The sequence below is a fragment of the Pelodiscus sinensis genome, chromosome 9 (assembly GCF_049634645.1).
Source record: "Pelodiscus sinensis isolate JC-2024 chromosome 9, ASM4963464v1, whole genome shotgun sequence".
Lineage (NCBI taxonomy): Eukaryota > Metazoa > Chordata > Testudines > Trionychidae > Pelodiscus > Pelodiscus sinensis.
This window is the reverse complement of record NC_134719.1, coordinates 23,187,190-23,210,338: the sequence shown is the minus strand read 5'-3', so window position 1 is coordinate 23,210,338 and position 23,149 is coordinate 23,187,190. Positions and strand designations below refer to the sequence as shown.

The 23,149-nt window shown below is 42.1% G+C and overlaps 1 protein-coding gene across 2 annotated transcripts in view; it reads right to left on the bottom strand.

Moving 5' to 3' along the window:
* TNNI3K (TNNI3 interacting kinase) overlaps window positions 1-23,149 on the bottom strand; it is a 190,841-nt gene that overhangs the window by 58,689 nt on the left and 109,003 nt on the right. For both annotated transcript variants that reach the window (XM_006130399.4, XM_075936240.1), the window contains 3 exons: window positions 13,312-13,364; window positions 11,727-11,779; window positions 6,707-6,839 (listed from right to left, as the gene is read on the bottom strand). In XM_006130399.4, coding sequence (XP_006130461.1) covers window positions 6,707-6,839; window positions 11,727-11,779; window positions 13,312-13,364 — 239 coding nt within the window. The remainder of the gene's footprint in view (window positions 1-6,706; window positions 6,840-11,726; window positions 11,780-13,311; window positions 13,365-23,149) is intronic.

Below are 23,149 nucleotides of genomic sequence, written 5' to 3'. Positions count from 1 at the left end.
TCTCAGAATGTATTGGAGACAGTTTTGTATTTTAGAAGAAATTAACTAGTAGAGAAAGCAGCTTCAATTGTTTTTCCTCTTAGTCTTACTTCCCATGGGACATTGCCTACCAATTCCCCGAGTTTACTAAAGTCTGCCTTCTTGAAATCCATTGTCTTTATTTTGCTGTTCTCTTCTACTATTCCTTAGAATCATGAATTCTATCATTTCATGATCACTTTTACCCAAGCTGTCTTCCACTTTCAAATTCTCAACCAGATATTTCTTAAAATCAGATCTAGAGCAGCATCCCTCTACCTTCTGAAATAAAACAAAAATTGTCTCCAATATGTTCCGAGAACTTTCTGGATAATTTGTGCCCTGATGTGTTATTTTCCCAACAGATGTCTGAATAGTTAAAGTCCCCCATTACTATTAAGTTCTGTGCTTTGGATGATTTTGTTAGTTGTTTAGAAAAAGCCTCATCTACCTCTTCTTCCTGGTTACATAGTTTGTAATAGATCCCTAGCATGACATCACCGTTGTTTTTTATCCTTTTAACTTTACCCGGTACTCACAACAAATCTGTCTCCCATGTCCATCTCAATCTCAGGCAAAGTATATATATTATTACTAAATACAGCAACACCTCCTCCCCTTTTTTTCCTTTTGTCAGGTTCTTAGAGCAGACATCACTTTAGTGCTCATTAAAAAGTAGCAAAGAGTGCATTTTCTGGTAATTCCTCAGTATAAGTATTACAGTTTTGTATTGTCTCACCTGCTTTGGGAATTGGTATGGTTGACAACCAATAGTTTTTCATTACTGGCCATGGGACATGCTGCATCTTTGCTATTTTAGAATTACATGATATGGTATTCAACAAATATTATATTTGACTTAATACTGAAATGATTTCACTGGGGATTCTATTTGATTCAATAGATGCACCATTTGATAAAATAAGTAGTGATTTTGATTCAATAACCATATAACTGTTTCTACAATCTGAAAAATGGATATCTATTTCTGTATACAGCAAACCCGTACTGAATTGGATAATATACTTGATTCACTAGGGCAGGGGTGGGGAACCTAAGGCCCAGGGGCCGGATGCAGCCCCCGGTTTGCCAATATCTGGCCCCCGAGACTCAGGCCCCCCCAGCCCTCCACGCTACCCCACCATAGGGCAGGAGCACACAAAAACTACTAGGCTGCTCCCTACCCCCAGGCTCAGGTGCTTGAAGGGAATGTGGAGAGTGTCTTTCTTCTCAGTCAGGGGCAATGTCAGGGAGGGTTTTTTTGTTTTTGCTGTTGTTTTGCTTCTCACCTGTGTGCAGCCCCTGAGTGATTTTTCTGTGGGTCAGGGGCCCCTAACCCTAAAAAGGTTCCTCACTCCTGCACTAGGAGATATAGAAGTGCTATTACTGCAAAGACAACATCCATTTTCAAAAGGTGATGCATAGATTTTACAAATGCTAAGTTTTTATAATTAGATATTTTTTTCAACATCTAACTATTCCATTGTACTTGACCTGAATAGCTTCCTATACTTCTGTGCCTATACAAAGGTCAATATTAGACAGAGAGTAGGTTAAGAATATATAAGTAAAGCTACAGGACTCCACAAACAGCATACAAAAATGGTTAAAAAGAAAATGTCCCTCTCATCATCTTAAAAAGTATATAGTTGGTGAAAAATAGGGATTTATGTTTTACATAAATACTCATTATCTGAACTTCGGCAACGAGGGTGGAATTTACACAAAGATATAAATGATGCCCCATTTCTACAATAGGCATTTACAAGATATGGCCCTAAATCAAATGTACACAATCAAGTTCAAACATAGTTTTCTTATTTAAATATACAATACAGAGCAATTTTTCACCTTTGCATCTGTCCAGATAAGGACAGATCATACACTCCACTCATTGAGGCCCTCTAACCCAAGCATAGGCTCTGAAGCCAAAACTTCTATTTGTCACTGCTCACGATGGTCCTACTAGCTCCAGCTCCACCCTTTCCACCTGCACATGCCTCTCCCCTTTCCTAGGGGTCTGGCAAGTTTCTCTGCATCCCTGAACCTGGGGATAATAAAATTCCCAACAGAGCAATTGGGAGCATTAATTAGTTGATGTGTTAAGGGTAATGATGATGGATGGATGGGATTTTAAAGTTCTCATTGACTTTAATGGGAGTAAAATTAGGCCAACACTTACTACTGAAAGGCCTTGTGGAAGCACACTTTAAAATGGGGTTCAAACACAAAGAGAAATATATTTTGGTTGGTAAGGAGGGAGTCATCAAAAAGAGATTATAGAAAGGGCACTGCCTCAGGAGCATACAGACAAAATAACATGGGACTAAAAATGGACCTCTGAGAAGCTGCAAGAACAGAAGCAGACACCAGCTCATCTAGATATTTGGGAATAAAAAGTGCCAGCGCAAAGACTACAGACAGGTAAGAAAAAGACTAAGGCCAGGTCTATATTACACCTGGAAGGTCAGTTTAAGGTATGCAGCTACAGCATTGAGTACCGGCGTCAACCAGGGGCGCCCTCAGTGTTTGATTTAGCGGGTCCTTACTAGAACTGCTAAATCGAAAGCCAGAAGATCAATTTCCAGCGCAGTAAGATTTAGGTGTAGCCTAAATCATGACACCTTCCAGAAACATGGGTTTCATGTTTCCTTCTTTTGTCCTTCCTCCTGCAGGAAGGTATACTTCTCTATACCATTTTGTTGCTGTATTGTGCTCCAGCTTCAGTACAGTGGAGTATTGATGACATGCCTGGTATATCAGCTGTGCTGTCTTCACACATCTGGTATCTGATACAGCACACAAAGAGTTAACTCAAAATGAAATAGGATAAATGGCAGGCATGGTAATGTCATGCAACAGGAGATGAAGGTTTGGACTACGGGGCAGTGGAGCTTTGTCCCAGAGGGCATACTGGTCAGAAAACAAAGTAGTGCAATTGGTAGAAAGATAAAATGGAGGAATGAAATTCAGGTTAGGAACCTGGCATGACGATTAATGTTTGTATATTCCTAGAAACTGAAGTAGCAATGAGTCGGCTGTCTGACCGCTATATTCAAATGTATAGCTAATACAGTTTAGAAATTCGACATCATTTAATGAATTGGAATACCCCTACTTATTGATGTCAGTGACAGCTACACCATCTGTATAAGCGAAGTTGATTTTTTTGAACAGTGGGAAAACCTCCAAAGGATTGTAAAACTGGCATAATTGTGCAAAGAGCAGAAGAGAAATGAATCTGGATTTAATAAGATCTCAGAGGAAAGGGAACAGGGAAACTTTCTCCATCAGATACCAAAAATAATGCCAGACTCTAGGATCAATAAGTATAACTATAAATGTATCTGTTAAGGAGGAAAGTCGAATGAATGGTTGATGCCCAGGACAAGAAAGCCTAATTAAATAGGAATCAAAGGATTCCTGTTTACAATAGGGAATTATGGAGTTTTTATATGTGGCTAGACTGCTAGAGAAGAAACAGACACAAGAAAAAGAAAAGGAGGCATTAGTGTCTGAGTTAATTCACTTAGCAAGGAATCTTCTCTCCCCAGCTCCAATGAATTCCATTTCAGTTCAGAATGCTTCCCTCTAGCTCTCTCCACTTCTTAAGCTTGATATTAGAGCTGAAATTCACCCTTGTGCGGTAGGGCAGCCGAAACCCTCTGGCTACCTCCAGACTGCATCGCTCTGTCGGCAGAGGGATGCAAATAAAGCACTTCAAAAGTGCAAATTAGCCCGGGATTTAAATATCCTGGGCTTCATTTGCATACTTACATTCCGGCGCTGTGTCTATCATGCACCATTTCGAAAGTGAAAGTGCTGTGTAGCCGCGGTTCTGCCGACAGCGGGGAGCTTTTTCGACAGATCCTGTACTCCTCATTTTTTGAGGTTTATAGCATAGTACAAATGGCCCAAAGGGAGGAACAGGAGTGAAGCCTGCAGGTGAGCACGTCCCTGCGCTGACGTCCCCCAGCCAAGGGGAAGGGAAACAGTAGCATGCAGAGCTGCTTCCTCCCTCTGCCAGGCAGCGTGACAAAGCAGGATCCTGAGCACCAGCTCCCTGATTCTTCCCCCCACAATGGGAAGCCAGTGCTCATGCTTCAGCCCTGAGGGAGGGGGCATCAAGGCTCAGAGACTTGACACAGGGCTTGCCCCACTGCAGAGAGGGGGAGGCCGCAGGCAGGTGGGCTGCATCAAGGCAAGCCAGGGGACCAGCCCGAAGGTTTCCCAACCCTGTTTTATAGCCTTGTGTTCATAACACACAGCACAACACTGGAGAGCAGTGCAGGATTGCTGGCTCATAGGTTTTCAGGGCAGTTGAAAAGTCTCTAGAAACCTAGTAGGTTGTCCATGGAGCAATGGGATTGAGAAACCTACATCATGTAATGCTGAGTCTGTCCCTGTGAGGCACTGGAAACTAATCTCAAAAACAGCCTGCATCCAGTTGCACTGTAGGATGGCTACCCATGGTGCATTGCTCTCTGTTGATGCAAGAGATGCTTGCACATGACTACTCGGGATGTAAAATTTTGATTAATTGGCTAATTAATTGGCTCCAGGGTTGTTGCTCCACTTCAAAGGCAAAAACACTGCGGGGAGCACAGGGCCAGCATGGGACTCAAGTAGTCCCATGCTAGACCTATGCTCCTCGCAGAGTTTCAAAGCAGCAGCAACACATGGAGCCTGGGTTACCCCTCCTTACCCCTGGCTCCATGCGGTGCTGGCTCTTTGAAATGCTGCATGCATCCCAGGCCATCTGGGAACTCTCAGATGGCCCTGGGCCACATGTGGCATTTCAAAGCAGCAGCTGCATGGAGCCCAGAGGGCTCCATGCAATGACGCTGCTTTGAAGCACAACCTTCTCTTTCCCGCCCTTGCTGCCTCTTTCTGATAAGGGAGGGCGTGAGAAGCGACTAGTTGACTAGTCGACTAGTCGTTCGTATCCCTAATGCCTACATGACACAAGGAGCATTGTGTGGACATGCAACAGCGATTTAGTTACAGCAATGGCTGTCCATCAATGTAACTTAAATCAGCTTAACTCTGTGGTATAGCTACAGCTATCATTTATAGACTTGAGAGGTGCACTGCACTTGTGCAGGGTCTATGCCCTTTAGTGAATTTCACCCTCAGAGCTGAAACAGAATTTAACTGGTATGGAAAGCTTTTCATGAATGCTCTGTGCAGTGGTGAATTTCATCCAGAGGAAGCAGAGTTAAATAACAATGTGTAAGGCCACCTGAAAGTGGTTAATATTATAGAGCATCAAGAACATGAAGGCAAGAAACAAATAAATCTATCACTCCATATGAGTATATCTACACTGCCACATTATTCCAAAATAACTATGCGAGCATCTACACAGGTAGCCCGTTATTTTGAAATAATTTTGAAATAACGAGTGGCTTATTTCATTTTTTTTAAAACCTTATTCCATGAGGAATAACACTTCTTCCAAAGCTCCACTGCTGCTATTTCAAAATAGCTCCTCCCCGAGACCATTCAAAGTATAGAATCATAGAATAATAGGACTGGAAGGGACCTCAAGAGGTCATCGAGTCCAGCCCCCCGCCCTCAAGGCAGGACCAAGCTCCACCTACACCATCCCTGACAGATGTCTATCTAACCTGTTCTTAAATATCTCCAGAGAGGGAGATTCCACCACCTCCCTTGGCAATTTATTCCAATATTTGACCACCCTGACAGTTAGGAATTTTTTCCTAATGTCCAATCTAAACCTCCCCTGCTGCACTTTAAGCCCATTACTCCTTGTCCTGTCCTCAGAAACCAAGAGGAACAAATTTTCTCCTTCCTCCTTGTGACACCCTTTTAGATATTTGAAAACCGCTATCATGTCCCCTCTTAATCTTCTTTTTTCCAAACTAAACAAGCCCAGTTCATAACTGTTTGTAGTTATCTAGGGTGATGGTTTTGTTAACATGTTACTTAATGCTACATACAACATAATACATGTAATAAATATTTGTTTTAACAATGCAGGGATGAAATTAATTCAATAAGTCATTTATGACTTTTAATTTAGTATTAGAATTATTTATTTTATAAATTAATTGAACCATTGAGGAGATCCTGATACAACAATAATAGGTACTTGAGAAATAAGATAGACAGACAGATAGATAATTGTGTAACATTGTTTATAGTTATATTTGATAGATAATTGTATCCCACTGTTTGTAGTTATATTTGATAGGTAATTGTATAAAATTGTTCATATTTATATTCTATTCGATAAATAATTCAATACAGTACAAGGGAAAATTACTTTTTTCTACAACAAAATTTCATACACAGACCAGTCTTCTTCCCTCTAGTAAGAAAGTCATTTGAAGTCCCCATGTCTCATAGATGTTGCAGGTATCACTGCTCTTGTACTAACTACCACCCTATCCCTCCACTTTCAACTACAAGAAAAAAAAACACTCTAAACTTCTATGGCTTTACAGTCTCTGGAGTCACATTCTTTCATTCCCCAAAATAGCACCCAAATCCAGAAGCACACTCAATTTCCTATGTTTTCTGGTACCTTTACAAGGAAGAATTTTAGGTGACTACTGCACAATATGAATTCTAGTAGAATGCAGGTTAATGCTATGAAATGCAGCTACTGTATTACAGTTCAAAGATGTGAGTAGTGTTCATGTTCGTTCAGTGAACATCTTACCTGGTTTGAGGTGAGCAAATGGAATTTCACCTGTTAACAGTTCCCAGAGACACAAAGCATAGCTGAAAACATCAGCTTTTATAGTGTATCGAGTGCACTGAGTGAATACCTCAGGGGCCATCCAGCGTAGATTCTGCACATAAAAAAAACCCTATCAATAATACGTTAATGGAGTGTTTTGTTCCTTTGCAGAGGAACATATCTTTCCCTCTGTTTTCCCTCCCTCCCTTCCTCCATTCACAACAAGCTAACAGATAAATCTTCTAATGACAGTCACAGTTCCATACAAAACTCATGCAGTAAATCACCATACATTATACTGTGTCTTCAGCATTAGAATGGAATTCATTTCACCTGCATAAAGCTAGCATAATCAGGCTTTAAGTAAGAAAAGAGTAGGGTTGAGACTGGAGCAGGAGTAGAAATCCACATTTCCAGTCTGAGACCAGGGTACAGAGCTTAGCATGTCTAATTCCTTTTATCTACTGCTTCAATTTAAAAGCTGGAATAATGGCAATGACAACTGTGCAGGGTAATAACACTATTGGATCTATGCATATATTAATCCTTTGGCTTCTCTCCTGAACTATCATCTCATTCTGCAGGCACCCATCTATGTAGCTGTTATACAAACAACCTGCCACTCACTGGGCTCTTGAAGCATGGTGAGTCTTAGTGTGTCTACATAGCACCCTTACCTTGAAATAAGCTACGCAATTTGTGCTGCACAAATTGGGTAGCTTATTTTGATGTTATTTCGAAACAGCTTATTTCATAGTTTGGAGCTGTCTACACAGCACCAAATTTCAAAATAACTCACTATTCCGAAATTCCCCTTAACCCTCGTGGAACGAGAGTTACCAGGATGTTGGAATAAGATACCTATTATTTCAAAATCTATTTCAAATTAATGGGCTGCTTCAATAGATGCGGAATAGCTATTTTGGAATACCATTTGTTCAAGAACTCCGCAGTGTAGACAAATCCTTATTCCTGTCCTCTACTCCAGAGTGAATTTCATCCATAGTTCTTAGATGACCAAGATGTTCATGTTTCTTTGTGAAACATCGTTCTGGATCAAACAGCCACCAAATCTGCATTGACAGCCATCATGTCTCCCTCTTGTATGGTTGGTTTGTATTGCTTAATAGGATGACATTATTTCTAACACTGCAGTCTACTCTATTCCAGAGTAATGGATTCTGATGCTGCAATGTATCATTTATGTATTGTTACCAATTTTTTTAATACAAAAGGAGGAGGAAATGGTTTGGGCTACATTTTATAAAATGTATGTTCAAAAGCACCAGTCAGCATTTGGGCATTATCTTTTAAAACTTTGGGTCCATGTGAGTAATTTATGTGAAAAAGAACTCAGAAAGAAAATCCATGTTGGATAATGGAGTCCCCATCAGAAATTCAGTCTATCGGGCTAAGTCTACGCTATGAAATTATTTTGAAATAATAACTCCTGAAATAACTATTTCAAAATAGAGCAGTCATACAACAAGGCACCATAGAAATAGTGCAGATTTATATCAAAATAGTGCAGCTACACTGATTGAAGCCTGAATCGCATTTGAAGCACTCCAGGAAAGAAAGCAGGAGAACAGTCACTTCCTGTAGCTGCTTCTGGGGCTAGCTGAGAATTGTGTTTAAAGGGGGCTCCTCTCTACATCTGCATCTTTCATGCCTCTTCTGTACTGCTTACCCCTTCGGCAGACAGCAAAAACACGCTGCACGCTCTGGTTGCCCTTGTGTATGCCACAGTACTTCCAAAGCAGTGCCGGGTTCTTTGGCCTCCTGCTTCATTTCATGGTACAGTTCATGTAGACTGTCCATATGGTGCTGCACGAGCACGAGGACCAGCCTGGACTGGGGGACCTTCCCAACCAGGCCCAGGTCCTCATGATGCACCAAATTCCCTTCCATCCTCCCCTGCACACCGTGCAACATCGCATCTGGTGGCGGAAGACCAGTTCTGACCAGTGAGACCAAATCATCACTGAGTGGTGGGATGATCAGCAGTGGCTCCAGAACTTTTGCATGCGGAAGGATACCTCTCTAGAGCTCTGTGAATGGCTTGCCCTTGCCCTCTAGCAATGGGACACCTGGATGAGATTCACCATCCCCCTGCAGAAGCACGTTGCCATTGCACTTTGGAAGCTCGCCACGCCGAACAGCTACCACTCCATTGGGAACCAGTTTGGCATGGAGAGATCAACAGTCAGGGCCGAGCTCATGCAGGTCTGACTCTTTTACTAAGTTACTAGGAGGGTGGTGAAGCACTGCAATGAGTTCCCTAAGCAAGGGTAGAATTTCCATTCCCAGAAATTTTTCAATCTTGGTTTGACAAAGTCCTGCCTGGGATGGTTTAGTTGGGGTTGGTCCTGCTTGGGAAGGGGCTTGGACTTAATGACTCCCCAAGGGCTCTTGCAACCCTGTGATTCTCTTGCAACCCTGTGATTCTATATTCTGATGATTTTATAGGTAGTGAAAGCCATCAATGCCATCCTGCTGCAGAGGGTAATCACCCTGGGCAACAGGGACCCCGTCGTTACTGGCTTTGCTGCCTTAGGATTCCCCAACATTGGGGGGCATTGACAGCACCCACACCTGCATCATGGCCCCCAACCACTGTGCCTCTGAATATATAAATAGAAAGGGGTACTTTTTAATTGTGCTGCAGGCCCTCATGGACCGCCAAAGCCAGTTCACGGACACTTATGTCAGGTGGTTGGGGAAGGCACATGATGCCCACATCTTCCAGAACTCTTGTGTCTTCCAAAAGATGCACACCGGCACTTTTTTCCCTGACCACACCCTCAGGCTCAGGGAAGTGGACATACCCATGTGCATCCTGGGCAACACAGTCTACAGTTTGCTCCCCTGGCTTATGAAGCCCTACACAGTAATCCTGGACTCCACTAAAGAGACCTTTAACACCAGGCTCAGCAAGTGCCACATAGTTGTGGAGGGTGCCTTCAGCTGCCTCAAGAGGAGATTCTGGAGTCTCCTCACCCACCTGGACCTCGACAACCAAACATCCCCCAGGTGGTGGCAGCCTACTGTGTGCTCCACAACATTCATGAGAGCAAGGGGGAGACTTTCCTACCAGGCAGGGGGCAGAGCATCTAAGCAGGGCTTTTGAGCATCTAGGCATTGCTGTCATTTAGCGAGCCCATCGGGGGCTGTGCTCATCTGGGAGGCCTTGAGGGAGAGTTTCAACCACCAAGGTCACCAATGAGACTCTCTCCCAGGCTTCCTCACAAAGGGCCTCTGCATTGCCCGTGTGTGGTTTTCCTCCTCCACTCTTCCCTCCCCCCTTCCCACCGTCCCTGAAGACCAAATAAAGAAGTCTCTTTTGTGTGAAAACACAACTGCATTTTTTATTTGGGGAATATATAACAGGGGATGGAGTGAGGAAAGAGCCTGGGAGGGGGATAGTGGGATTGGGTAGTTTGGCTTCCTTCTATGTTCTGCACATTCTGGGTCCAGCAGTGGGAGTGTCCTGCAGAGAGAGAACTTCTATCCCTGCTTGCTGGAGAAGACGGGGGGGGAGTATTGGGGGGAGAGGGCATGACAGCAGCAGAGGCCGCTTTCTGGGAAGAATGCTACTGGGGTCCTGTGACAGAGCATCTGCCCTGCACTGGCCCTTTAAGGGCAAAAACCCTGCTTGGAGTGAGGGCTGAGAACCAAGCCCAGCAGAGGCAGTTATGGCTAATTAGGGGCCAGCTGGGGGTTATATAAAGAAGGGCTCCGAGAGAGAGAGAGAGAGAGAGAGAGAGGAGGATTCACTCTTGCTCTGACTGATGAGCAGGAGGGGCCTGGCTGCCTGGGAAGCAGGATGCTTCCTGGAGGTAGACCAGTGCTGGGGAAAGGCAGGCAGAGCTGGGGAGCTCTGGCCTGACTTCACTCCTATAAGACCGCTGTAAGGCCTGAGGTAAGGCTTGAGAGTACTAGGGCTGCAGTAGGACTTTGTTCCCTGGCTTTTGTGTAGCCCTGCCACAGTTCTTTTATTTTCATGCATACCTGGTCCTGGGCCAGGTGCCCCTTCTGGACCAGGCTGGTGGCTATCCAGCCATACACATCTGCATTTTACCTTCTGGTGTGGGGATCCTGGAGGTTTGTCTCCTCACCCCAGACTTCAAGGATCTCTGCATCAGTCCAGGCCAGTGACCTCTTTCACCCCTGGCCAGGGGCTTCAAATGTGGCTTCAGGTGTGCTTGCAGTCAGGGGAGGACTCAGAGGGAGCGCTGGGACCATTCATGGCACAGAAGGAGGCTACTGTGTGGCACGGGGATGGCAGAGCTTGTGTGGTGCCACAAGCCCTCTCCCTTCTGCCTGCAGCTTTAAAGACTGCAGGAGAATGGGAGCATTGGAGTTGTCAGGTGTGTATCTAGAGTAGCTACAAGGGCAGCTGTGAGTGGTCTCTGGAGGCCAATTATTTCAAAATAACAGCAGCTGAGCATCCACACTAACGCTATTTCAAACAGCCATTTCAAAGTAGGCATTATTCCTCATCACGAGCAGGGGTTATTATTTTGAAATAAAAAGCCCATTATTTTGAAATAATTTCAAAACAACAGGCTTACTATGTGGACGCTCACCTTATTATGTCAAAATAACGGGAATTATTTTGAAATAACTCCCAAGTGTAGACGTGCCCTCAGACACTGTATTGCACTATATGTGCAATGATTTGCAATTTTGTGTCTAAGAATTCAGAGGTGATGGTGCTAAAATGAGAATCATATAACTACTTTGTTTTTTTGGGTACACAGTAGGGAGCCTACTGTGAGTGCATAGTATGCATATTTAGTACCCAATAATCTCTGCTATTATAAAGGCTGATCTCAAGTACTGAGAAAAAAATAGCATACAAAAGAAACAAAGCATTACACTGTCACTGTACAACATGATCCATTCCAGAAAAAAAATCTAATCTCATCATTCTCTCCTAGGCTGAGTTTGCACATAAACATTGTACTAATTAAATAGAACAGAACAAGAAGCAAACCCCAGGTTGCTTTGTCATGTTGTCTTCATCCAGGGACTGCAGAAATCTAGATTCTGAGGGGGGAAAAAAAGGGAGGAAAGCTTTTGACATAAACAGCACTACAATTAAACTTCATTTTACAGAAATCATGGTGGAAACTGAACACTGCTATAAAATAGGAGTTTTGTAAAATCAAGCAGAAATACAATATCTCATTATTAGACAAGGATACATGAAGGCATTCCTGATAAAATGGAGCTTCTTACATCAGTGAGTTAGATCTTCAACTGTTATTAATTGGCTATTATTATTGGCTTTCGGGGTGATTTATACCAGCTGAGGCTCCTTCTCAAGAGTTTTTAAACCCAGGGTTAACTGCACTGGTGTGTCTAGTCTCATTTAGATTTAAAACCAACAACTAAAATCTATGCTAAAATTCAAAGGCACAGTAGAGTGGCACTCTGATTTCACGTCATACTTCCTCTCAGCTGGCAGGTGATATAAAAAGTGACAAGCTGCTCTAGCTTTACACTGGGAGGCTGGAAAAAGCGCCGCTTCTCTCCAGCCAGCTGCATGACGACCTACTGCTCCTCTGATCTGTGCCTCACTCCCGGCCCTGTTCTTGCATTGCCAACTCTCCTGGACCAGACAGATCAGACACTTTACAGTAAATGGCATCTGGTCTGGAAGAGCTGGCAGCCCCTTTCCACAGCTTTAAGGCTCCTCCCTCCTGCAAACCAGCCGTTGGGGGAGAAGGTACCAATGCTGATTGTGTAGAGTATCAGCACTGCTAGGGATGGCCCTGATGCTGTGCAACTGAAAATTGTGGGTCAGAAAGCCTTGGATCCAGCTTGAGCAGAAATATCTTCACTGCTATTTTTAGCCCCATAGTATGAGCCTTCCTAGCCTACATCAGTTGACCTGAGCTCTGAGACTAGCTCTCCAGGTTTATTTCATGGTGGAGATGTACCCACAGTTCTATATCTAAATGGAATAGTCACAATCATCTCTTCAGATGAAGATGAAAGAAAGTTATCCTGGTCCCTGTTGCTTTAGAATTCTGTGATAACCGTGGGGCTCCAACACTACCCCTGGACTGGGAAGTCTAGTAACAAACGATGGGAACACATCCTCAATTAAAGAGACAGACAAAACCCTTGCCATGTCCTCCATTTGCTTCCTCCAACCCTACCCCCTCACTACATTCTTATCTAGACCAAGGCTTGGCTCTTCAAACTTCATTAATGTCCCAGTACAAGTTAGCCATGGGGTTGTGTGTTCATCTGCACTGGTTAAGTGAGATCTGTGGAGCAGGTGCTCATTGGTATTCTGAAAGTACTATAGCTTGTATACGGGCTGTAGCCTTGCCCCTCTTTCACTCTCCACACAACCCTATACACACTTGTAATAAGACAGAGTACAAGATGGAACCCTGCAGAACTCAGCAGGACACAACCGCGATTGCCCAAATCTACTCTCCAGGATCTTTTGCAGAGAAATAATGAAGCAAAGGGCAGCCTCATTAACTTTCTGATTCATCAGAGAAAACAGACCTCGTTTTTGAGAACTTGCTGACATTTTTCAGATTAAATCACCAAAATCTCACCTCCAAAATCAGCAACAACAGCATGGCCATCTTCATAGAGGAGAATATTGTGGCTGTAAAAAAAAAAGACAATTTAACTGTATGAGAGTGCCCTGAAGCACTAGTGTATTTTAAGGTTTTGTCTCTCTATTATGCTCTCTAGCATCTCAACCCCCTTTTAAGTAGAGGCTTGTCTGCAGAAAAGCCACCTCATTCTACTGAGTATACATACCCACTCAGAGGGCTAAAAAAAAAAAAAAAAAAATGCAAACCTGACAAATTTATAAATCAAAATGTCAGTCATTTTCCAATTAGATGTAGAACAAATACTTTTTTTCATTAGTAATAGATCAAATATAACAGATTTATGAATTATGTGCACAGCATTATCAAAGTGAAAGAGATGACATTTGAAGATGAACCCAATGATAGCCTTTAAATAAAATTATAAGGCCTGATTCTTCTCTCACGCTTGTTTTACATCATTGTAACTCCATTAAATTAATCCCTAATTTACACGGATGGAAGTAAGAGCAGAAACAGGTCTGTAGAGGATAAATATTAGGGGATAATTGCTAGGAGCCACTGAAATTTCATGAGAATGAGAAAAAATGAATACATATTTTAAAGTATTTTGGACAGATTTTCAAAAGATGCTTTCCCTTTGCATCATGAAGGCCTCATTTAATATGCCCAGAATTGCATCCCACATTGGTTTGATTTTCACCAGCACTCAATAGAAAAGTCCTTACTCATTTACATTTGGTATCACTCATTTACATTTCTGACCATTATGATGCTGTCTGAGGATGTGGAAAAATGAGGGTACCTAATCATATTTCTGTATAAGGTAACTCTAGCCTATACTAGCCACAGCTGAAGTATGATGCCAACTTCACTGTTATGAGATGCAAGCTACCTTTTACCTCAGATTTATTAAAAAAAAAGTATCTTATTTTTTATAATTTCTCAAATAGTTAAGGCACTTAGGTTTAGATACAGTCTTTCCTTCAATTGCAAATATACTGTACAGCTCCTATCAATAGCCTGTTTATATTGGCTCTGTGATGCTAGCAGACCAGAAGCCAGCTCCTGCCAAGGCCCCAGGCCTCACTGAACTCTAATAAATGCATAAGTCTGTGATAACATTACAAATAAATATACAATTTAAAACCCGTTTTAAGAATTTATTTAGTGTTTTATAAATATAAGATTTTAAACTGATAAGAATATATTTAGTATTTTATAAAACTCTTGTAGGATGCTGCACACATTCTTCTCACTTAACTATCCCCCATTTTATGAAGTGATAGCAACCATTTTCCTTGCAAACCTCTGTGACTATGTAATTCATCAAAGAGGGGGGAAAAAGGCTTGTGTAATGCAAATGATGTTCTCTAATAAGAGGAGGTTAAATTGTATTCATTAAACTCAAATGAGCTATTGTGTGAAATCAATGATCAAAGACTTTGTTAAGAACATTCCTCTCCTGCCTCCGCACCATGAAAAAGGACCTGCTGATGCCAGCTTGGTTTTTGTGAGAAGCAGCTATAAACATGGACACAAGAAAAAATTCTTCATCTCTTTGCTGTTTGAATTCACAAAGGGCCAGAGACACTAAACAGAAGAGAAAGATCCCCCATAGTTATCCCTGAAAGACTTTGAACTGACTACCATTCTGTCACTGTTAGAATTTAGATAGCAACTAATTCCTGTTATATGTCTGTCTGCTTTAATGTGTAAATAATTCTCTTTTTCTTTTCCTAACTTTAGATAGTTTATTACAGGACTGGATAGAGGCTTTGTCTTTGGTAAGGTATCAGTTGATCTGTGGAAAATGACTGGTCTCTTGGGACTGGAAGCAACCTGAATGTTTTGTGATGTTTGGTATAAGTGACCATTTTTCACTAAGTTCAGGTTGTCTGAGTGACAAGACAAGATTGGTGAGCCTAAGGGGACTGCCTATGACTACATGGTAAGACTGACATAATGATCCAGAAGTTCACATTTGTTACTGAGTAAATCTAATTATAGAATATACCTCTGGTTAGGAGTATCGATCTTGTGTTTGACAGTCAGCCCTGAGGCAGGTGTTCATGGTTGAGAGCTTATGACAGCTTGACAGACTAAACATCTTTAAGATAAAGTATGCAAACAATCTCCAACTGAAATCCTGGTCCCAATGAAGTTAACAGGAGTTGTGCCATTAATTTCTTTGAGTCCAGGATTTCACCCCTATGCTCTGTTCATGTTTGAGTTCCAGGATGTCTCTGTTCATAGTATCTCAGTAAATTCACGGAGTATGGGACAACTCATTACTTTTGTCAACATCACTCCATTGACTTTAATGGCATTAGGAGCACTTAGTGCAGTACTTTTCTAGCTTTTGAAAATTTGCAGACCTCTAAAATGTTTTGAATGTAGGTGATCACCCCTTTAGAAATCTTAGACATTATTTGCAGAGTAGACTCCCAGGGGTCTGTTAACTACAGATTGAACTACTGTTCTATAGTAACAACAACCTTTTGTGGACTCCTTAGATATAGTCTGTGCTCCCTCTCCCCCCACACTCTAGGTGTCTGCAAACCATAGGTTGAAAATCACTGACAGTGTATTATCGCTTTACCTTCTGAATAAGAAAATTAATTTTCCTTGTCACTGTATGACTCTGGTGTGATCACATATGGAATATACCATCCATTGCTGGATACCATATTGAAATACATAAAAGGTTGTTAAAAGAAGGAGGGAGAAAAATTGTTCTTTCGAACCTCTAATATAGAATAAGGAGCAGTGGGCTTAAATTGCAACAAGGAAGGTTTAGATTGGGCATTAGGAAAAAAATTCCTGTTATGATGGTTAGCCACAGGAATAAATTGCCTAGGAAGGTTGTGAAATCTCCCTCATTGGAGATTTTTAACAGCAGGTTTGACAAACACCTGTCATGGATGGTCTAGAAAATTCTTAGTCCTGCCATGACTGCAGGACACAGGACTACATAACCTCTCCAGGTCCCTTCAGATAGCTCTACACAGCAGAGTTATTTCACAATAATGTTTGTTATTCTGAAAGATCGTTATGTATTGTCTATACGAGAAGCCCGTTATTTTGAAATAAATTCAAAATAACAGGCTTCTTACGCTGACTTCCTGTAAACCTTGTAGTATGAGGATTAATAAGTCAGCAGAATAGCGATTTATTTCAAAATAAGTGCTGTGTAAGTAGCGCCAAATTTCAAAATAAACTATTTTGAAATACCAGAAAAGTATTGAAAAAATTGGGGGAGAGGATATAGCAAAAATATCATAAGTCTATCTGTTCTACGAAGCAAAGTAAATTGGTCAAATTTTCAAAAGTGCTTAAGGGTCAGAGTTTTGAAGGTATTTAGGCCTAAAAATATAGACAGGTAAAGTTTAGAAGGGACTTGATTTCAATGGGAATTGGGTTCCTAGTCAGTTTTGAAAATCCACTAGATGCCCGTCTCCAGCTTTAGGCACCTAAATACTTTTTAAAATGTGGTCCTTACAAGCCCAAGACCTATTGAATTTCCATGGCACTTAGGGTCCTTAAATACCTAAATCATTTTGGAAGAAGGTAATTAGGATCCTAAGTCTCTTAAGTACTTTTGAAAATTTTACCTTAAGAGTAAAAAAATTCAGAGGTTACTGGTTAGTAGTCAAGATAGGGACATAGCATAACTGGGTTATGCTAATTTATTGTACACTATACACTAATTTATTGTATGGTCTCGGGAAATAATATGTCTTCTCTGTGCCTCAGTTTCCTTGTCTGTAAAATGGAGATAATGCTTTAAAAAGTGGTTTATGATCTACAGATAAAGAGATATTCAAGTATCTATGTAGGTTCTTGTATTAAGCCAAACATCAGGACATCTGAGTATTATTATTATTATTAGAAAAGAGCATAAAAATGGTTCAGGATGACATAAAAGGAAAGATTGTAATGATTGGGGAGGATAAATCTTTTATTTAATCATGGGATGAGGAGGCACAAGGGAGTACCATTAGAAGTAATGGGATGAAATGTAAGAGTTCAGAGTAGCATTAGATCTGCTTCTAGTGAAGTTAGTGGCAAAACTCCTCTGAACTTCAGTGGGAGTGGGATCACAGCATTGGTTTTCAGGAGCCAGTATTTAGATTATCACCTTGATCTTCCCTTCATCACATCATGTGCATTGAATCTTCAAAAAGTATAAATCAAACCATAGAAGAAAAATTACTTTTCCATTATTTTGTGAGTGAAAAGCCAAACTTCAGGGTTTCACTTAACGTACTAAGCCTCTCTCAGAGTCCAGGCGGAAAGCACCAGCAAAGGCTGGTTTTTGGAACAACATTATCAATCAGTGGATCTCAATTATTTATATTTGTTCTGAATATATTGAACTCAAATGTGACTAATCTTTGTGACATGCCATTGGAAGTACAAGCCAATGCCAACTGAAGAAGACGGACTATATGAAATACTTAGATATCACAATGATGATAAACAGACTGCCACTGTATCATCTCTCTTTTCTAAAGCCAGCCTCAACATTCAGGGGGCTCTAGGAACAGGACTCAAGTGTAGTCCTGTTCACCTAAGAATAACAAAGGCATTATCTGGATCTTAGTGCTATGGGAGATTCCTTTTTAAAAATACCTCCTTCTGTCATTGCTCAGGGTTACTACCAAATATCTATAGACTATAGTACTCAGAGACACCATCATGCAATTTCATTATTACCAGAAGTACTACCGCCAAAAGGCGTTTACTACTTGACTACCACAGTGAGAAAATGATGTCTCCAGTGAAGTGGAAGCACTTTGTGATACAGCAATGAAAATGATTAACCTGTATGATTAGAGAGGCATAGCCATAAGCATGCCTGGAAGCATTCCAAGGGTTAAATATGCTGAGCTAATTAGACTTCATTTTTAATCTCATCACATCATTAAAGCCATTAGTTTACAAACACATCTGCCTGATATGCAATCACTCATATAATTAAAAGCAAGGCAATATATGGAAGCTGGCTGTTAGCAGCCTGATAAAGTGCAGGCAATTCAGGCCTGGAGGTGACTTGGGATTTCTTGATGACTACACTAGCAGAGCTCAGAGACACCAAACAAATTATGTGCTAGGGTTTAGGGGTGAGGAGGGTGGAGCTGTTTACACAATGTGCTGCATCAGCACCCTAGGCAGGTTCATCTTTCTAGCAGTCTTCAGAGTACGCTGCAGCTGTTTACAAAAGAGACTTCATGGGAGGGAAACAGCACTGTTCAGAAGGAAGAGGTGGACACTCCTTAATAATTGGCCTTTGGTCAGCTAATGGCATGGAACAATCCCTGCTCAGAGCAGGCAGCTGCAGAGTTATTTGTAAAAGCTCATTAGCCATACTGACATATGTAAAAAGTTTAATTTAAGTGAAATCTTTGAAACCATAGCAACTGAAAACCCCAATCAATGTGAAGGATTGCAGACCTACACGTTACCTCAGACTGTCAACAGAGGTATATTTGAAGGCTTACATCTAAGCCTTGGATTTGTCTGATAACCACCAGGATTCAAGAGGTGACTTATGAGATTTGTATCATAGTTAAACCTATTTACTGAGGGTAATGTGAATAAAACACTGTCCTCTTTACTGACTATTTGTTCAAAACCAGAGAATGCAGCGGGGGATAGTGATAATGTCTACAAATAAATCTAACTATGCACATGTATCCTATTGATAATGGCATTCCTACAAATAAGCTCCCAAGAATCAGCAAATCAGGTACAAAGTAAATTCCTATGTACAGTTATAAACACTTATCTATTTTGTAGACATGTGATCTCGTGCAGAGTTAGGTAACAGAGCCACAATGCAAAGCAAAACAAAGCACAGCCATTCTGACACTGAAATGGTGAGTGAGATGATGTTCTGATTAGATAAGAACCAAATGGGCTTTCATTATATATTTTCATAGCTTCAAATGAGGAAAAAAAGGAACTTTGCTCATGGAAAGGAATGAATTTTGATTCAGGGGGCAATTCACTGCTGGAATTTGACTGAATGGAAAAGGGACTGCATGACACAATGGGTGAGCATGTTAGCCCTTTACGTCAGTAGACTTAGGCTCAAATCCTAGTGTAATAGGCCGCTTCTGTGTTTGAGGGCTACTGTGTTATTGTCGCCAGCCCATAGAGAATCTATGAGTCCGACTAATTGTATTAGCCAAAGACATCCTTCTTCAGCTCAAGTAGGAGAAGCCTGTATTTTTGGATGTGAAGAACTGGGATTCTAGAGCCTAGCCTCCTATGTTTGTGCATGTGATATTTATATTTTCTGTAAATGCCTTATTCTGCCTAACACTAATGGACACGTACTCATATAAACAATAAAAATACAACTCAGTTTGGTGTTTCTGATTGTTTCTGCATAGAGAAACTCAGGATAATACCTGCTAAGGGATGCTGCAGTGTGCGATTCTGAGGCATGATAACATAGGTCAAGATTGAAAGCTTCATAGGGGAAATTCATCTAGTTCCAGCCCTCACTATACCTGATCTTAGCCAGTGCAATCAGCTCCTTACTTTTAAGAGCACTAAACTCACTCACAAAACATAAGAAAATATAAAGATAGCCATATTTCCAGTATGTTACTTACCTCCTTTCTCTGTTTGTTAGTTTATCACTTAAATTTCCTAGGTCAATATTCTGATTGCTGGAACAATCACAATTAGCGTTTCAAAGAGAAGAGAAAGTTCAGTAGTAAAATGGGAAAGGAAAGTAAGAAAGCCTGGTTCAAATGCTTTATACCTGGACATTCTTACACAGCCATTTTCTCATTAAGACGCATGCGGGGAGGGAAACATTTGTAAGTTTTAGAGTCAAATGGCAGAGCACTCCACCCAGGGAGAAGCAGCTGAGAGGAGAGCTGTGATTGATCAAGAAAAAGGCTTTATGCAGTTTATCAGAATAGTTCATACTGATCATACTTTGCCAACTTCATGACACTGGGCTGGCTTAACTCTATCTCTCAGAAACATAACTTCACTCATGCAGGGCCTCAGCCTTAAAGCTAACTTCTGAAGATGTGCTGTAAATTACAGTACTAGAAAAATATTAGCTTAAGGATATTTGTCTCATCCATCCACATGAAGCTGAGATGTGTGACATCTTCACATCTACATACTCAGAGATAACCCAGCAAAAGAATCTCATGTTACTAACCCACAGCTATGTTTGTATCGACAGCTCTCCGAGTATGTTTCTCTCAAAGTTTTGACTGAATAAAGATTTTAAGATTGAGCTCTAGGCTTCAAGCTCCCATTTACTTCAATGACAGCAAGATCAAGCCCTTTGTGCATAAAAGAGGATTTAATGCAGCTATGCAGTGATGGGTATGAGAGGTATTGTTATTTTGCAAAATATTGTCAATAATAGTCCATGTTTCACTAAACAACAAGGCAATTAAACTTGTATTTAAAGTTAAATGCTGGGCAGTAGGTGGGGCTATGGCGGGGGAGGGGAGGGAGGAGAGAAGGGCGGGGGGAAAGCTAAAGATGGAATTCACAGGTAGATGCCTTGTGTCAAGGCCAAAGAAGATTCTGCAGCCATAGGAAACTTGCAAAGGGAAAGGTACTGAGAAGTTGGAGGGGGATGCAGCATGTGGCTGCTGTCTACAGAGTCAAGGTGCTAGGACCCTGAATAGTGAAAGGATTAGGTTCCTCTCCCTCCCTGCCCATGGAAGAAATGGATACACTCCACTGAGGGAAGTGACTAGATAACAGACTGGAGTTCCCCTGGAAGTGGAGAGAACAGAGTTTGCCACGGTTGGAGGGCTGTGTCATGAAGACGATGCTATGGTCTTGGGAGTGACATGGGTCCTGGAGCAGAAGTGACAGCACCCAGAAATCACCAGAAGGCACATTGGCTAGAACAGCTAATTCCCAAGACAGCCAGCAGGAGGTGCTAGCTTGGTGAGTCCAAACCCATCACAAGCATCTTTGGAAATAATCTGGCTAACCTGATTAGAAGAGGTTTAAACTAAGTCCTATGGGGGACAATGACAAAAATCTAGCCAATGCTCATCTATGAAGACGAGGAGATGAGGCTAATTTCTGAAAAAGGGACTAGAAACCACAACTGCTATAAAAAGGCAAGAAGAAAAGCAATGGAGCAGTCTGCAAAATATCGTTAAAGTCTGTACATGAATTCAAGGATCACAGGGAACAACCAGGATGAACTTGAAGTCATGATGTGTAAAGAGAATTATGACTTAATTGGCATTGCAGAGACTTAGTGGGGAAGGAGGGAAATAGCTTTTTCCGAAAGGATACTGATGTGAGGGAGGGAGAAGTGGAATTGTGCTGTATGGTGGAGGTCTATTACTGGCCACCAAATGTGGAAGAAGCCTGTTCATTCCCTCTGGGGCATCTGGCATTGGCCACTATCGGAAGACAAGATACGGAGCTAGATGGACCTTTGGTCTGACCCAGTATGGCCATTCTTATGTTCTTATAGATGAGTCATTCTACAAGCAGGTATATGATTAGCAAATATACATGAGATAGTATTAATGGGAGATTTTAATTTCCCTGAAATTTGTTGGAAGACAGCTACAGGAAAACATGATATGTCCTGCAAATTGTTAGCGTAGGGCAGTAGTCCCCAACCTTTCGTGGCTGTCGGGCGCCCTGGGGTGGGGCCGCTCACGTGCCGGGCGTCTGGGGGTGGGGTCGCCCACGCACCCTATGCCCGGGGCCGGTACTGCGCATGTGCCGCGTACCAGGGGTAGGGGCCGCCCACGCTCCCTGAGCCCAGGGCTGCCACGGTGCATGTGCCGCGCGCCAGGGGCAGGGCCAGCCCAGCTGTTTCAGCGGGTGCACATAAATGCCCCAGCGGGCACCATGGTGCCCACAGGCACCGCGTTGAGGACCACTGGCGTAGGGGATAACTTTCTGATTCAATCAACTCAGAGAAATAGTAGGCAAGGTTCCACAGAAAGATGAATTAGGAAGGAATCAAACGGTGCTGGCAGTTCCTACAAGTTGTGATACCGGAGGCTCAATATCAGGTTAATCTAATGCAGAGAAAAGCTAGGAAGAGCTGTGGCTCACCCACTCAGCATCCACATCCACCCAAATGTGAGCAGGGGGTTTTGTGCTGACACAGCAGCCCAGAGTGTCACCTGGACACCTGACTTCCAGGACAGAGCTATGAGCTATAAGCTCTGGCAGCTCTGCCTTGCCATTCGCTGTGCTGTTCTGTGCTTGTGCCCAGCTTAGCAGGCCTGGGAGTGCCAGGGCTAGGAAGAGAAGCTGAGCTATCCCTGTCTGTTCTTGCCCAGCCACACAAAAGTTGGGGCCCACCCAAATTCCCACTTCTACGTGCACTAGCGGTTATGCAGGGACGGGGAATTTCACTGGCAATGTAAGAAACATGCAAAATTATTATTATACTGAGCATTCAATTTAGTATTTGAGTATGGCTGTAACATGGGGCTGGATGGCCATACTTCCCAGCATCAGCATGGCTTGTGTTTGGAATGCAGTGCAGAAGCAAAAGCACCTTTGTGGGCATGTCTTTGGTTCGCAGCAGATCTCCCAAGATCTGAAGGTTTTCAGGAGCTGAGCTGCCTTTCAGATCTAGGGCATGAAGACACGGACAGAACAACCAAGTGGAAGGTTAGGGAGTCAAAGGTTTCCATTCTTCGTCCTGGGAAATACCCCTTTGGGTGATGATTTAGCTCTCTATATAAGCAGGGTGTGTAGCAATCTTACAATCAAAGAGGGGAAACAGAAGTAGAGTTCAATATCATTTTCTCCAGATATATCTAGCTCTTTGCACAGAGCTCCTGAGACTTTGCAGACT